Source organism: Raphanus sativus, chromosome 3 (genome assembly GCF_000801105.2).
Source record: "Raphanus sativus cultivar WK10039 chromosome 3, ASM80110v3, whole genome shotgun sequence".
Lineage (NCBI taxonomy): Eukaryota > Viridiplantae > Streptophyta > Magnoliopsida > Brassicales > Brassicaceae > Raphanus > Raphanus sativus.
The window spans coordinates 9,951,669-9,969,671 of NC_079513.1; the positions used below are offsets into that span (position 1 = coordinate 9,951,669).

At 40.7% G+C, this 18,003-nt stretch overlaps 1 protein-coding gene and 1 pseudogene across 1 annotated transcript; one reads left to right on the forward strand and one right to left on the reverse strand.

Moving 5' to 3' along the window:
* Positions 1 to 203: 203 nt before the first annotated feature.
* LOC108844649 (ADP-ribosylation factor-like protein 8a) lies at positions 204 to 1,654 on the reverse strand (annotated as a pseudogene).
* Positions 1,655 to 2,624: 970 nt separating this feature from the next.
* On the forward strand, positions 2,625 to 3,278 carry LOC108845114 (uncharacterized). Its single transcript, XM_018618379.1, has one exon. It carries the CDS (start codon positions 2,625 to 2,627, stop codon positions 3,276 to 3,278), a length of 654 nt encoding a protein of 217 aa, XP_018473881.1.
* The last annotated feature ends 14,725 nt before the right edge of the window (positions 3,279 to 18,003 follow it).

An 18,003-nucleotide genomic window follows, 5' to 3' on the forward strand; every position in this document is an offset into this window, starting at 1 on the left:
AATATAGTTATTAAAGCCTCTTATTAGTCATTTTTAGAAAAATATTATACAAATAAAAACACAAATATAATTAAAACACATAAATATAAAAATTAAATGTAAAATAAAAAAATATACCCGTTTTTTTAAGGGCGGGTCAGAATCTAGCGTGAGAATTAAAGAATAAAAGAGTTCATGTTTATGGTAAGAAATGAGAGATAGAGAAACAGGAATTCGGTTTACTTTAATTCGTTATGGTTTGGTTACAGCATATTAATAGACATACAAGTTAGACCAACAAATGAATAAACAAAGATTATCCGAAGTTGACAAAAGGCTCCCCAAGCTTGCGTGAAAGAGACAGGTCGTCCATCTCTCTCCTCCTTAGCTCAGCATGTGATTCTCCCTTGTCTCTTGCTCCAACAGCAATATTTCTTCTTCATTTCAGCACCAACATCATCATCAACGAGGCACACAACACAGAACGACTAAGAAGATCAAGAGGGAATATACGTAGTTCGTGAAGTTTAGTTCTTTAATTTTGATAAGAGCCAATCAAAGACCTGATCAATGTTGGTATAGTTCTTGCATGATATCATGAAACAGCAGACTTCTCTATCTGAAAGCAACTGAAGCCCCCTGCAGTCACAATGGAATGAAAGCTACATGAAGATGTTTTTGGAATATTTAGTTAAAGAAACAGGCATCTATACATTTCTTCAGTGAAGGCTTCTTTAGACAGAGCTCCCGGTTCGTCCATCTTGTTCCCAAGAACCAGAAGAGGGATACCGTTAAGTGAAGTCTTGCTCAACAACTTATGGAGTTCCTTTTTCGAGATAAATAGGTTGTCAAGATCTGCAGCATCAACTACATACCTACAGGACAAAGGACTCAACGTGAGATATAAAGACAATATAGAGAGTACTTGAGAGTTAAATATCCTTTTACACAATGGCAGGATTATCGCGGCAAAAATGTTCCCAAAAGCCGCGAAATCTTGATTGCCCACTACAATCCCATAGCTTGAAAATAACATTTCTTTTTCTCACTTCCCTCATGTGAAAACCAATCTGCAAAATGTTATATTCTGGTATTGATGATCTCTTTTTTCTTAAAGATAAATTGTACAAGAGATGTAACACACTTACCGTAGGATCCAGGTCTTCACTATATCCAATATTCTAAATAAGAAAAAGCATATTAGATACCCTCTTAACCATCATCAAACTGTATGATACAAGTGAAATGGGTTCTGAGGAAGCATTCCTGAATTTTGAAGCCCCATCAAAGAAAGTTCCATTTCTTGCTTGAAGAAGAGGCTGCAAAAGCATTTATTGGGAAAAAAACAACTGAATCTGTTTACCCTAAAATTGGCAATCAAAATCCATATGGTGACATCAAATAATTGGATTCTCTCTTTAGAAGAATAAACACTACAGAACACGGTAATTAGAACCATTGTCATCGTCACAATTACAAGGAGACAAGACTACAATACCACTTGAGCTGATATAAGACAATAAACAGAAAAGGATGAGTTCCTCTCACCGACGAAGCCAATTGAGAGAAGCTTCCCAGAGACACATTGATGGAGAACTCAAAAGCTTCCGACAGATACAAAAATCAGATTCTTCTCCGGTCCCCTCAATCGGAGGATTTAATGGGCCTTTGTATTTTCTGTTTCAATCTTCTTTTTCTTTCTATTTTTATATATTTTAATATAAACAGGGTCGGTCAGTCCGTCCTCGTATACTTTAGTTGTGATTTGGGTTATTATTTTCTATATGATTTCGTATTTTGTGTTTTTGGTTTGTATTTGCAAGAAATATACGATAGTGATTTTTGTCTTTAGAATGTTTTAGGTGCGAAAGGATTATATGTGATTGTGATACGATATATTTGGTTGTTTGCAATAGTTATTTCTTTATTAAATGATTGTGGCATTGGTATCCTATGAAGGTTTCAAATGGTTTTCATGTTATTTTGCATTATGTCTTTTGTTGGATTATGCAAATCTATATATATTTAGTTGCATATCAATACTAAAATTATGGTTGAGCTTTTTATTTTAGTATCTTTTAAAAAGGAAAAAAAATCACATTTAATTCAATAAAATAACCTTACATTTTGTATTCAAAATATCTATAAAACATACACTTATTTTCCCTAAAAACCAATTTTATGTAATCTTTTTAAATTGTTTAATTTGTTCTCAGTTATATGTAACATTAATTTTCACTATTTTATAACAAAATTCATTAAAAAAAGTAAATAAAGCAACTTTTAAGATTGTTGTATTAGTTAAATACTCTAAAAATTCTATGAAAAATATTATTATTTACTATATTTTTGTTAAACTATAAACAGAAAACAATATATTACACAATCTAACTATAGTTAAATATAATTCTTATTGAAGTAAACTTGAAGTTAGCTTGAGAGTGAAGTAATCCTAATCCTAAGAGAGTTTGTAAGTTTGAGAAGATAAGGATCAGAAAAGAGTTGGAGTTATTTGATTATGTGTTTTACATTTAGGATTAGGATAACTATTAGACTATATATATATCAATGTCGTGTAAAAGGCATTGTGTGTGCTTTTGGAGAATTGTGTTGTGGTTTAAGTTTTTGAGATAGTTTCTTAAGCAATGAGAAGAGTCAAGTTCTTATTATTCTTTGAGTTCACATCATTATCGTTTAAGAACAATAATTGGTATCAGAGCCAAAGGTTCATGGGAGATCTAGTCGTAGCAGGTTCACAGTCGAAGGAATGGGGATCTTGGATCAAGTCCCCTATACTCACTGCAACAAATTATACAGTATGGGCTATGAGGATGAAGATTCTATTTAAGGTACATGAGGTCTGGGACATTATAGAGATAGAGGCGGTTGACCAGAAGAAAATTAATATGGCAATGGCATTATTATTCCAGTCCATACCGGAGGTACTAATACTTCAAGTAGGAGAACTAGATACGGCTAAAAAAGTTTGGGAGGCGATCAAGACGCGTCACCTCGGTGCGGAGAGAGTAAAAGAAGCAAGGTTACAAACGCTCATGTCCGAATTTGATAGACTTACAATGAAAGACACTGAGACAATAGATGACTTTGCGGGGAAGCTAGCTGAGATATCATCCAAGTCTGCGGCTCTAGGGGAAGAGATAGAAGAATCTCGTCTTTGCAAGAAATTTCTTAAGAGTTTACCTCGAAAGAAATACATTCAAATAGTGGCAACCCTAGAACAAGTCTTGGATCTTAAGACTACTGGTTTTGAAGACATCATTGGTCGTTTGAAGGCTTAGGAGGATCGGGTAACAGATGAAACAGAGTCACAAGATGATCAGAGTAAGTTATTATACGCAAACAATGAAGCTCAAGCAAGTCGCGACTCTAATGGAGAATACAGAGGCATAGGCCGTGGAAGAGGCCCGTACAATAGAGGTCGTGGACGTGGAAGATACAATGGAGCGTATAATGTGTGGGAACCGAAATTCGCACCGTCAATATTTCGTATATTTTAGGAAAGTAGGAAAAACCCTAATTTCCCAGAGGTCCCGGATTTCTGAGAAACCACACGTCAAGCAATCAGAACACGACAATAACGGAAAATAAAAATAAAAATCGTAAAAGAGAGCAAGAAGGATTTTATTCCGAATCTGCGTATGAGCATAACAACAACAGGACAACGTGCTTCGGCTACGAGAGCTGTCGGCGAGATCCTAGTTCTAATACCCGAAGGTGGCTAAACCTAGTTGAGTCGCAGCTCGAAAAATAAAAACGAAAGTTGCCTAAATTGCTCTAAGTGCTCAGTTGCTCTGGAAAAGTGATGCCTCTATGCATCTCGCCTTGAACTCCTTATATACTCCCTCCAAGGTCGGTTTACGCTTCCCCCTTTTGCCCTTAAGCCGTCATAGTCGAAAAAATGGGAATATTCTATTTTTTTCGTTCTTCATGATTATCTGCGGAAAGTTTCCATTTTTTCCGCGTAAACTGATGCTTATCCTCCAAGCATAAACCGTCCCAAGGTTTATGGGTTTTTAAGAAATCGTAAATGTGCCTCGAATCAAGTTTTAGGACTCCTTGGACCGTCTTTTTAATTCGAGACGTTTTTTACGATTTTTCCGATAAGGTTAAGTTTCCGCGGTTTTTATCGTAAACCAAACGGACGATTCCATTTGATCGAGAAATCAAGAAACAGATAGTCGCGAGTTGCGGAGAACGGCTATACGGATAGTCGAGAATGCATAGTTTTACGTCATATCGTCGTTTCAGAAGACTTCGGACGTTTCGGCGAATGATTGATACACGAACGCTCGATCATTATAGCGACATAGCGTGGTCTCGTGATCCGTTCGTTATAGCAACCGAGCTCTTATCCGTGACCCGATCGCCATCGCAATCGGGTTTATGCCGTGGACTATGGTCCGTTGTCCGAGCGTTTGGAACCATCGCGAAGCTACAATTCTCTTAGGATGCTTGTTTGCGGACGTTCGGACCTTTGATAACAATGTTCCGTTTGATTTAAGAAATCATTTCTTTCTTAAATCGTAAATTTCTCAAGTCGTTGATTAAGAAATCGCTAATTTCTTAAGTCGTTGATTAAGAAATCGTTGTTTTAAGAAATCGTTGATTTCTTAAATTGTTGATTAAGAAATTGTCGTTTTAAAGAATCGTTGTCTTAAAACCGCAAATTTTTCGTATAAGTTTTTCTTTTTCGAAAACCGTAAAAAATTCTTAAGAAAATAATTTTTAACGGAAATTTGGATGCCAACTTTGCCTTGTCCGATTTTGACCCCAACAGTTAGCCCCCCAGTGTGGTAGAATCGTGGGTTGACGAGATTCTGTCGTATGGTTTGGCGAGTTTAGGCGAGTTTTTTTTAAGCCAAGTTGGTATCCAAAAGTCCGAACTTGAATAGTAAATCCTGAAGTTTATAAAAAAGGGGGTAACTCTTTCATTTTTACTCACCCATCTTTCATAAGACTTTCTTTGTAGAATCCTCTCAAAAAAGAAAAAAATAATTTAGAAAGAAAATCCTTCACCAAAATGTCAAAGTTGTTTCGAAGCGGAAAGAAGTCCTCTAATAAGAAGACTCCCGTGACTTCTTCTCCCGATTGCAATCTGGATGAAGAGCTCCTCGTCCCGAAAGCCGAGTTCGAGTTTCCTCCGAATGTGGCTGAATGTGATGCGTATTGGAAAGCGAGCAGTGATCAAATCAAACGTCCCGGAGAAGAAAAGTTTCTGATCTCGCGTTCCCAAAAAGCGGGGGCCCACCTACCGAGCAAGACCACCGATCTTTTCCTCGATGCGCTTCGGAAGTTTGACGGAGTCCCGGACGCGGTTGAGTTCCGGATTCCTGAGATCGGAGAAAGCGCCGACCATCATCTGGAAGGCTACTTCACGTGCTACGAGGCCGTTTTGACGCGCTGCCGTCTTTGGTTTTCGATTCCTGAGATTATTGTCCGTGTACTGGACCGTTTGCAGGTTTTGTTAAACCAGCTGAACCCCACGAGTTTCGAGATCCTTATCGGTCTCGTAATTCTTAGTTACGAGCGCGGCCTATCCCTCACTGCCGACCATTTTGAGGCACTTCTGCTGGTGCAATACAATAAGGAATCGGCCTGCTGGCGACTGACTCCTCGTACCATGATGCTGGTGGTAAGGGGAACTGTTTCCAATTTTAACAATTGGAAACAATTTTTCTTCTACGTCCGACCAAATCCCCTTCCGCACATTAGTGTGATCCACCCCTGGCCAAGGGACATTATTGAGGTGAGAGACGCGCTTAGGAGCGGTGATCATTGGTGGACCAGTTTTACCCGTCGGAGGCTTCGGAAGGCAATCCGAATGGTTCATTCCGATTTCGAGGCGGAAGGTGACATAGATTTTGCTCCTGTCGAGCATCTCCCGGAGCGTGTTCCGTTCGAGAGGTCGCCTGAGTTGCCGCGAAAAGACATCGAGGTCGAGGATCAGGACTTTCCCGTTGACGATTCTCCTCTTCTAGGATGGGATCCGTCGCTTGGCTTTGGCGATGGGAGCGGTTCGAGTGATGCGCCAATGCCCAATTTTGACTTCTTTTCTGGTCTTCCTGATCATCCTAATCCGTCCCCCTTTGTGGTGGAAACGGAGAGGCCTGAAGTATTGGCGAAGACTTCTCGCGTGGTAAACGGGGTTAGTCTTTACTTCTTCTTGTATTATCCTTATTATTCGATCGTATTTTTATTTTTGTAAAAATAAAAATTCTATTTTCGAATTTTGCAGGCGATGAACAGTCTCGGCTTGGAGTTGGTGGATAGCCAGAGAGAGTCGAGGATTTGGCGCTTCAAAGCGGAGATGAACGCGAATGATTTGGCGCGACTCCAGGAGGAGACCTTAGAGCGGAATTTAAGAGCAGCTGCCGACCATGCTAAAGAGATTCGCTGGGCGAGGAGGCAAGCCAAGCGGGAGATTGCCGCCGAGATGCAGAATCGGGCGACGCGATTCTAGGAGGAGTATTACAATCTCCGGGCGGCCGATGCTGCGGTAGGCGATTTTTGCGAGTGTCGCGGATCGGTCGGAGCTCTCACGAGGACTCAGCAGAGGGATTATGTTTACAAAGAGGAGTTTAGCCTTATGCAGGGTGGCATGAAGGACAATGTTCACGCCGAGTCGCTTGTTCCCCCCATCGAGGAAAGGATCTGGGAACTCTGGGAGCTGATCCCTGTTTCTCCTGACACGGTGGAGGTCGCGACCAAAGCAGAGGGAGGTGAGGATGAGGTGACTTACCCGACGGAGTTCGGAACTTCGCCGTCAGATGATTTTATCCTTTACTGAATTTGTTGGGAAAATGTTTTTCCCTTATCTTTGTATTTCCGTGGCCAAGTGTGGCCGTTTTATCTGTTTATGCCACGACCGTAGTAGATTGCGTAATTTTATGTATTTCGGGACTGGCCTTTTAAGGCTTTGAATCTCTGCAGTCTTTGTGCGGCTTTTTATAAATATGAAGTAAGTTTTTCGATTATTTACGCTTTGTGGTCTGATTTATACTTTCGACAAGTGTAGAGGGTAGAACACGAGTAGTCATTTCGTATTCTAACTCTTAGTTCGTCGCTTGGTTCGTATGCTACTTTTTAGCGAGCGTTTTAGGTGTAAGCGATAAGAGACATGTTTTGGGATCTCGTATTTGATACTATGTCCGTGAGATGTTAAGTGCCAGCAAGGCTGGGCTTAGGGCAAGATCTAGGTCTACTCTCAGCTTTAAGGCTATGCGATGAGTGATCGGCTTCCGTTTTGCCTGTTCGTGATTTTGACCTGATTCGTACCGTTTTAAAATTAGCGAAGTGTTATCGGCTTATATGATTTGTTTGGGTACGAACCGAGCTACTTCCTTTACGAAGTGCTAGACGAAATTTCGATTTTCTTGTATAGCGCGCTATGGTATCCTGGTCGGATGTAAGAGGATCTTGTGAAAAGATTTGACTACGAATTTGTTTAAGTGAAACGTTTCGGTATTTGCCCGTCGGGGCCAATCGACGGGTTTGTTTCGTTTTTAAAGTCGCGGAGGGACTATTTTAATGGTTGTTTTAAAGTCTCGGCGGACTATTTTGATAAAATGTTTAAAGTCGCGGATGAACTATTTTGACGGATGATACAAACTAAATATCTTCTGTAAAACTGCGACGTCTAGCGTTTTCTTGAGGATACGTTTTTCGTTTTGTGGAATGTTTAGGAATCGATAGATTGAGAAAGAGAATTTTATTGAAAAAGTTTCGAAAATTTCGAATACAAGTGCGGGTTTTTCGACCTTCTGTGGGCGTATACGAGTATACGCACCCACTCCCCCCCCTTTTTGGCGAGGGGGAGAGCTGAATTCGCCGGGTTTCGACGAGCTGCCTACGTACCTGTTTTGAGGATCAAGCCATCTTGTAGTTCTGTTTGTGCCGCGAGTGTGTTTACTCGTCGGTTGGTTTTTCGTCGACCGCTTTAGTCGCGGGGTCGACGTCCACCTCGGGATTTTCCTCTTCCCGCTGAGTTGTGACGTTGTCTTCGGAGTTGGGAATGGTTCCGATCTCCGAATCTGCTTCAGCGGGAGATGTCGTTGTGCCCTTTGTCGGGGCATCCTCGGCGGAAGTCTGAGTTCGCTTGCGTTTAACCGTGGAGGTCGTCGTTATCTGCCTTAACTTATGCTCCACTACGAAACAAAGTCGCGACTGTTTTTGACAACCCCAGATTGCGGCGACTCCAGTCCCGGTTGGGAATTTGACGCCCAAGTGATAAGTCGAGGGAACGGCCTTCATGGCGTTTAGCCATGGAGTTCCCATGATCGCGTTGTAAATAGACGGGCTATCTACCACCGCGAAGTCAACTATCTTGGTAAAGTTTTTTGCTACGACGGGTAGCTGAATTGATCCCAGGGTCATGGACGTTTGTCCGGAGAAACCCGTGAGCGGTTTTGGCACAGGGGTGACTTCTCCGGGCTCGACGCCCATCCTTCTCAAGGTATCGCGACTTCGAGATCTCTTATCACGAGATCGACGAACAAGGGGTCGCAGTGAGGCTGATCGATTCTGCAGGCCTCTTCTTCAGTGAATGTGATCGAGGTGTTCCGTCCGTCTCAAGGAGGCGACCGTGGGGGATACTTCGCAGTCGACTCGGCTTTCCGTTGGTAAGCCTTGATGGCCGAGATCGAGTCCTTGCAGTATTGGGATCCTCCCATGATCATGTTGACCCTCATGCGGGAGTTATCATTTCTCTATCGTCCGGTCTTCTTTCGCGTTTATCCCCCGCCTGATTCCTCGGCGACGAGTTTTCCGCAGGAGGATTCTTGTTGGTTTTTGGCGGACGGTCGGAGTCGAGGATTAGATTCTTGACGCTGGTTACTCCAGAGAGTTCACCAGCAAGCAGCTTCGCGGCCAGCCTTGCTCCTACGACTTTGCAGTTAGCCGTGGAGTGACCTTCGGTCTGATGGAACTCGCAGTAGATGTTTTTGTCGTAACTCTAATTACGGTTCCATGTATTCCCCGAAGTCCTGCCCTGCTCCGTATTGACCGCATAGTTGTGCGCGCCTTGGAGTTATTCCCCCTCGTGAAGGACGTACTTGTCGTTACGAGAGGTTTTCTTCTTCGACTTTGGATCCACGTCTTTCGAAGAGTTCCTTGCCGGCTTATGTTTTTGCGACAGGACTTTCGTCTCTTCTTCGATCATTATGTAATCTGAGGCTTTTTGGAGGGCGTCCTGGATCGTGCGAAGTTTTTCGAGCGTTATCCACTTTCTGAACTTCGACTTGTACCAGAAAGTGGATGGCGACTTTGTCGCTGATGGCGACTTTGTCGCTGATTCCGCTGACCTTCGCCATGATCAGTTTGAAACGGCTCATGAACTCTCGGAGGGGCTCGCCCTCTTCCTGGGTTAAGCTCCAGAGATCGACATCGGAAGTTTCTCTATCGATAAACATAGAGTACTTGAGGAGGAATTCCGATGCGAGTTGGTGAAAGCTTCCGATGGAGTTTCGCTTCAACCGGGAGAACCATTCGAGCACCGCAACTTCGAGATTTTCGACGATCAGGCAACAGTAACCAGCGTCTTTCTCGCTTTCTCCAAGTCTGGCTCTTCCCATAGTGATATGGAACGCCTGGAGATGCGCCTTTGGATCGGTCGTACCGTTATACATCGGTATTTTGAGCTTTCCCGGATTAGACACCTTAGTCTCGGAGATTCGCGCGGTGAAGGGCGTTTTACGAGCCACCTCGAGCAGCCTGTCGATTTCTGGGGCAGCACTCGTGGCGTGGTGGATCTGCGATTTCACGGCCCTTACTTCCGCGGCGGTCTTGGTGATGTAATCACAGAGATCGCGTATATCAGGATCCTCTCCAGCGGTTTTCTGAGCTTGTCGGCGTTCGTGGCGAGTAATCTCGGTTTGCCTTTCGGCAAGTTCCTCCTGTTCGATCCAATAGAGGTTTTCCTCTTCTTCCGTCATGGGTTTGTCGAACGGAGAACTTTCCCGAGCCGAACGGCTGCGGGTTCTTCTTGGATGGACGTCGGCGTCTTCCTCGGAGTCATCGCTGGGCTCCAAATCGATACGCTCGACTTCATCCACATGAGTGTCCTTTTCAGACGGCAGAGGTTTTTCCGAGTTGCCTTTTGCGACAGGGGATGTTTCGCTAGGATTTTGTCCAAAAGGACGTTCCTGCGAAGTTCCAGGCCTATCGTGCGGGGTCGCGAACTCGAGTCTCCTGCCGCGAAGTTTCGTGGCTCCGCGAGGGAGGACTGCGCGGGACCTTGCCGTTAAGGTTTGAACCTATTTGGTCAGGGTTCCCACGAGTTTATCCTGCTCTTCCGACCTTTTTCGTAGGCAGAAAGCAGCTTTTTAGAGGAGTTTGCAAATTCCTTGAATCGCCGTTAGTCATGTCTGGTTGAGCGTGAGCTGGTCTTGAGTAAGATTGATCCGTACCCCCCCTCCTTCTAGCGCCAAACTGTGGGAACCGAAATTCGCACCGTCAATATTTCGTATATTTTAGGAAAGTAGGAAAACCCTAATTTCTCAGAGGTCCCGGATTTCTGAGAAACCACACGTCAAGCAATCAGAACACGACAATAACGGAAAATAAAAATAAAATTCGTAAAAGAGAGTAAGAAGGATTTTATTCCGAATCTGCGTATGAGCGTAACAACAACTAGACAACGTGCTTCGGATACGAGAGCTGTCGGCGAGATCCTAGTTCTAATACCTGAAGGTGGCTAAACCTAGTTTAGTCGCAGCCCGAAAAATAAAAACGGAAAGTTGCCTGAATTGCTCTAAGTGCTAAGTTGCTCTGAAAAAGTGATGCCTCTATGTCTCTCGCCTTGAACTCCTTATATACTCCCTCCAAAGTCGGTTTACGCTTCCCCCTTTTGCCCTTAAGCCGTCATAGTCGAAAAATGGGAATATTCCATTTTTTCCGTTCTTCATGATTATCTGCGGATAGTTTCCATTTTTTCCGCGGAAACTGATGCTTATCCTCCAAGCATAAACCATTCCAAGGTTTATGGGTTTTTAAGAAATCGTAGATGGGCCTCGAATCAAGTTTTAGGACTCCTTGGACCGTCTTTTTAATTCGAGACGTTTTTTACGATTTTTCCTATAATGTTAAGTTTCCGCGGTTTTTATCGTAAACCAAACGGACGATTCCATTTTATCGAGAGATCAAGAAACAGATAGTCGCGAGTTGCGGAGAACGGCTATACGGATAGTCGAAAATGCATAATTTTACGTCGTATCGTCGTTTCGGAAGACTTCGGACGTTTCGGCGAAGGATCGATACACGAACGCTCGATCGTTATAGCGACTGAGCTTTGTCCGCAGCTCGGTCGCTATAGCGACCGAGATCTATCCGCAGCTCGGTCGCTATAGCGATCGAGCCTTGCTAGTGGCTCGGTCGCTACAGAGCTCGGTTGCTATAGCGACTGAGCCTTGCTCGTGGCTCGGTCGCTATAGCGACCAAGCTGTAATCGAAGCTCGGTCGCTATAGCGACCGAGCGTGGTCTCGTGATCCGTTCGCTATAGCAACCGAGCTCTTATCCGTGACCTGATCGCCATCGCGATCGGTTTTGTGCCGTGGACTATGGTCTGTTGTCCGAGCGTTTGGAACCATCGCGAAGCTACGATTCTCTTAGGATGCTTGTTTGCGGACGTTCAGACCTTTGATAACAATGTTCCGTTTGATTTAAGAGATCGTTTCTTTCTTAAATCGTAAATTTCTCAAGTCGTTGATTAAGAAATCGCTAATTTCTTAAGTCATTGATTAAGAAATCGTTGTTTTAAGAAATCGTTGATTTCTTAAATCGTTGATTAAGAAATTGTCGTTTTAAAGAATCGTTGTCTTAAAACAAGATTTTTCCCCAAATTTTTCGAATAAGTTTTTCTTTTCCGAAAAACCGTTAAAAATTTTTAAGTAAATAATTTTGAACGGAAATTTGGATGCCAACTTTGCCTTGTCCGATTTCGACCCCAACATAATGGAACAAGATATGCATCACGGATCACTTGTTGGAAATGCGAGAAGGTTGGACATTATGTGGCTCAGTGTCCAGACAGACTTCTGAAACTGCAAGAAGTTCAAGAAACCGACAAAGATGAGATGCAGGAAGCGGATGAGCTTATGATACATGAGACTGTTTACTTGAACGAAGGGAAGATAGTGCCAAGTAACTACGAAGTGAGTAACAAAGAAGATGATGTCTGGTATCTTGATAACAGGGCTAGTAACCACATGAGTGGAGATAAGAGATACTTCTCCTCGATTGATGACTCTATTACGGGCAAGGTGTGGTTCGGTGATGACTCACGCATCGACATCAAAGGAAAAGGAACAATAGAGTTTACTGATAGGAATGGCGATGCGAGGAAGATAACTGATGTTTATTTTATTCCAGAGTCTGGATGTGATGTGAGAATGAAAGGAGAAGATCTCACAATGCATTATCGAGATGGAAAGTTAATAGCCAAAGCAACAAGATCAAGAAACAGATTGTACAAGGTTCGTATGGGTCTAAAAGAGTCAATATGCTATCTTTCAACAAAGGCAAGTGACTCAAGTAGATGTCATGCACGGTTAGGACACATCAACCTTGACACAATGAAGTCTATGATCACTCAGGAATTAGTAGTAGGGATACCAAACATGGAGATCGAGACTAAAGTATGTGGATCTTGTATGCTTGGGAAGCAAGCAAGGCAATCCTTCCCGAAAGCAACCATGTTTAGAGCCTCCAAAGTACTTGAACTTGTGCATGGTGATCTGTGTGAACCTATTACTCCAAGCACAAGTGGTGGAAATCGATATATCTTCGTCCTCATTGACGATTACTCGAGGTATATGTGGAGCGCTTTGTTAAAGGAGAAGAGTGATGTGTTTGAGAAGTTTAAAAACTTCAAAGCAATGGTGGAACAAGAAACAAAGCTACACATTGAGACGTTTAGAACAGATAGAGGAGGTGAGTTTGTATCAAAAGAATTTAATAGCTTATGTGACAAGTCGGGAATCAAACTCCATCACTGCACCTTATAGCCCTCAACAAAATAGAGTGGTATAGCGACGAAACCGGACTTTAATGGAGATGACCAGGAGCATTAGTGATGCACCCAAAATCCAGCACCGCCCTGCTTGGTTCATGGACACGGCCCAAGGTGGTGGCCTTGTCGACCAGCTAGACCTACCCGAGGTTTTCTCATCAGATTATGCCAATTTCCTTATCATCTATGCAATCTTGGATGAGCTGAATACTAAAGTGAGCTGGACTGACACTATCATGTACGAGCTGAGCTGGACTAACACACACCTGGACAAGCTGAGCAAGTTGGTTCGACCTTCCGAGCTGGTTCGACCATCAAACCACCCGAGAAGCAACACAGATATATGTTCATTGTTCGAATCATATCTTCTAAACCATGATGTTTCTTCGCTTGAAACCACTTGGATAATGTGCTCAACTCAATTATGGAACTCCTCGAAGAAGAATCCGATCAAACGGAGTTCAGATGAGGGAGTTATGCCATGTACAAATCAGGTGATGTTTAGTTCTCGCGAATTCAAACATATGTGGATCGTCCCGCGTGTGTCTGTATCCTTCCCAGCATGGTGTGCACGACCAGCATGAACCTGGAATTCTTTATGAATCTGGACTAGTCAACATCAGAATCCGCACTTTGACTAGTCTTCTTTGCTTTCCACACTTTGACTAGATCTAGTCAAATTTATGTTTTCTATGCATTGTTTTCTGCACTTTTCTTTTATTCTCTTTGACTAGAAACACTATAAAATGTACCCCCTTTGTCATTGCAAGACATCAACGAAATTTCTACTTTTATTTGAGTTTTTACTCTATGTTCTTTGCTTAGAACACTTTAGTTTCTTTGGTGTGGTTAGCTCCAAACGAACGCCTCTTTCTAGTTGGACCGGTGGGTCATATCCGGCAACTGATCGAGTTTTCTTCCTTGTTGGACCTGTGAGTCATATCAGGCAACAATCAAGCACCCAGGCAGTATCATTGGGTCCTTCCGCAACCCATTGTGTCGTCAATCAATCCATCAGTTCTCTTCGGAGTTCATATCTCTTCATACCGGTCGAGTGATCAGATTTAGGCACTACAAGAAAACACGCAGATACTGAGAGACTTTTTCCTCAGTATGTTGTCGGAATAACCGTATTCCGACGACATACCGAGAAAAAAGGTCCTCGAAAAAAAACTCCTCGAAATTTCATTTTCCTTCGAAATTTCCTCGAAATTTTCTGACGGAATTTCGAGGAACAGTAATTCCGAGAAAACTGTGAGGACGAGGGTTCGTCACAAAAGTCCTCAAAATTTTCCTAGGGACGTGGTCGTCAAAATATTCTGAGGGAACCCTTTCCTCGGAATTTTCAAAAAAAAATATTAATTTTTTTAATGAAATTCGAAAATATAAAATATAAAATAAAAATTGAAATTGAAAATATATTAGATAATATTATTCAAAATTGTACAAATTAAAATATATTAAAAACTAGTTTTAATAAATAAAAATTTTAAAAATCCAAAAATAGTTTTTAATCACAAAAATATATAAATATATAAAAAATAGTTTAATAATTACTATATATAGTTTTTAGTATACATGATTTATACACACATATATATATATATATATATATATATATATATATATATATAAAAAATTACAAATCATTTATAAATATAGAAAAAGGTTTTTAAATATTTTTAAAATTTATAAAAAACGTTTTATTATTACTGTAAACTTTAAAAAACGTTTTAATATATATAAAAATAGTTTAATAATTACAAAAATAATTTAAATATATAAAAAAGAGTTTAAATATATAAAAATAGTTTAGTAATTACAAAAAACGTTTTAAAAAATCATATACACATTTTTAAAAATCAAAAAACGTTTTAATAAATCAAAAAACGTTTTAAAACATGAAAAACGTTTTGAATTTTAACAAAAACACAAAATAAATCGAAAAAAAATAAAAAAACAATTTCATAATTACAAAAAAAGTTTTAATATATATAAAATAGTTTAATAATTACAAAATAGTTTTAATATATAAAAATAGTTTAATAAGTACAAAAATAGTTTTAATATATAAAATATAGTTTTAAAAAATCAAAAACGTTTTAAAATTTCAAAAACGTTTTAAAAAATCATATACACATTTTTAAAAATAAAAAAAAAACGTTTTAAAAAATCAAAAAACGTTTTAAAAAATCATATACACATTTTTAAAAATCAAAAAACGTTTTAAAAAATCAAAAAACGTTTTAAAACATGAAAAACGTTTTGAATTTTACCCAAAACACAAAAGAACTAAAAACAAAATATAACAACAATCCAAACTTGAAAATCCTAAGCTATCCATTCAATCCTAGAATTTCCTTCCTAACAACCTAAATTTCGAGATCTAACATCCAAAGAATCGATCTATGAAGAGAGGAAGAGAATAGCGATGAACTTACATGATAGGAAGAGAGGAGAGGAAGAGAGGAGAGGAAGAGAGGGGATTTGCCGCGCAGAGGAAGAGAGGAGAGGAAGGAGGCCGCGCAAGAGAGGAGAGGAAGAGAGTAGAGGCAGAGAGAAATGGGGAAGAGAAGAACGTAAAACCTAATTTATGAGACGTCCGATGGACACTGTCCGTCGGAATTTCCTCACAAAATTTAATAAGGTTCCTCGAAATTTCCTCGAAATCTTCTAATCTAATTTTCGCGAAACGTTTGGCGGCTAGGGTTGCCGGGTTAATGAAAAATATTCCGAGGAAAGCAGGTTCCTCGAAATTTCCTCACAATATTGTGAGAAAATTTCGAGGAAACAGGGTTTGGGGTTTTGAAAACATCGATTTTTTTCCTCTATGTCATTTCTTATACTGTAATTCATACTAATGAGGTTTCTTTGTATAGATGATCATAAACAATGAAATAACACAATTACAAAAATAATTGTAAGTATTCCCTTTAACGTTTATTAAAATGTATAAGTGTTTCTCTTATGTTGTGTGGTTTCCGTTCAATCCGCAAAACATTATTTTCGGTTTACAACCCTAAAGTTTGACTTCATAATCTGCCTAAGACACTTAATGAAGGTTATATACGTGTTATTCAATCCGCAAAACGTTGTTTTCGGTTTAAAAACCCTTATTCCTCGAAATTCCCTCGGAATATTGGGAGGGAATTTCGAGGAAATACCGAAAATCATTTGTTTCGTCGAAATTTCCTCGAAATATTTCGAGGGTATCTCGACGAACAAGGGGTTTTAAATCAAACCCCTCAACCGTGAAGGGACATTCCGAGGAAATTTTGAGGAAACCCTATTGTCCCTCGGTATTCCCTCGAAAAATACCGAGGAAATGTGTATTCCTCGCAATTTCCTCGAAATTTTTCGAGGAAATACCGAGGAAACCAAGAAATGTGGTTTCCTCGGTATTTCCTCGATTTTTCGTCAGAAAATTCTGAAGAACTCATTTTCCCTCGGTATGTCCCTCAGAATACCGATGTTTTCTTGTAGTGAGGGTGTATCAAGTGGTATCAGAGCCACTCTTCCGGTAACTCTTTATCATTCCATCTTCTCATCTTTCCATTTTCTTCTAAACACTTCTTCTTCTACCTTTCTTGAACCCGGGCCCCTCATTACCCACCATAGTTCTAAAAAAAAAAATAAGATCTAAGTTTATGCTGTAAAAAAAAAAAGAGAAAAGTTAAAAAAAAAAATGTCAAAGTTTGATTTGTTTTGTGGTGTGGTGGTGGAAGAGAAATCCTGCTGGCCGAAGATAAATCCGGCCTTTGAGGTGGTTAAGGTGGGTTCCCTCTAAATCTCTTATCTTTCTATCTTTAAACACCTTCTTTTGTTTGGATCTACCCGTTGGGGATTCCTAGATTTGTTCTTCTTAGAACTTTGAGTATAAGACTTTGAGTGCACACTTTAAACTGAGAGAAACACGTGTGTGGGTGAGGATCAAACACTCGAGTGTGTGAGGTTTTTATCTAACGTTTTGTGTTTAAGAATTGTCAGGAATCATGAGCATTGAGGATGAAAGGAGCCGACCAGGAAACTCTTTTGTTGGTTTATCTAACTTGCAGATGAGGAAGATCAATGATTCTGTTGCTAACCTTATACATGCAGGTCTAGAACAGATCCATCAGAAGCTGGACGAAATTCAAGGTGTCCAACAGACTCGTCCTAGACCCGCAGCAAGGAGAGAACGTCCAAGGCGGACCAACCGATCCAATGATGATTTTTGAGAAAGAGAGTTCCCTGATGGCGACAGCAAGAGCCAAAAGATGAGTACATCCACACGTGCACCTGTAGCTGAGCCATCCATATTCATCAGTGAAAAGCTCAAAGGTAAATCTGAATACAACTTTGAAGATCTAAAAGATTTTTCAGATTCATTACCAATTTTTGATGAATATGATGATGAGCCAATGGAAGTCTGATGAATTTTGAGGATAATTGTGATTTTCCTACTCCTGAATCTGAGTTGATGCTTGATAGTAAACTAACCTGTTTTGAGCCGGAACTTCCGAGCAGTCTTGTTCTTAGTTCACAGGATTTTGAGGAAGAACCATTCAACCATCCACATCATGGACGGCTTCCTGGCACTAGGACACCTTTGGATGTTGATCTAGGTCCTATCTTTGATGAGGAGGACGAATCTGGTCCAGTCTTTGATGAGGAAGCACCAAGCATCAACATGGACAGTCATCTTTGCTTTGATCCAGGCACAACTCGTCCCCATTTATCCACTGACATTCAAGAGCACTGTGAGAAACTTGATTTGATTTATTCTCTGCCTGAATTATTTGTTGGAATCAGTTCTCATAATGTCAAAATCTAGACAATGTGAAAGAATTTTGTGTTTCAAATTCCATTTTTGATAACTTGATTCATTCTTTTGAGAAACTTAAACCTGATAAACTTTTTGATCAAAAACGTTTTCTAAATGACAATGACATCTCTCCTGGTCTTGTTTTGAGTTTTGATCAGTTTCTGAAACATCACAAAGGTTTTGATCATCTTGAAA

What these genes read in the sequence shown, in the direction of transcription:
- LOC108845114 (XM_018618379.1), top strand. Translation starts at nt 2,625, where the DNA reads ATGAGAAGAGTCAAGTTCTTATTATTCTTTGAGTTCACATCATTATCG.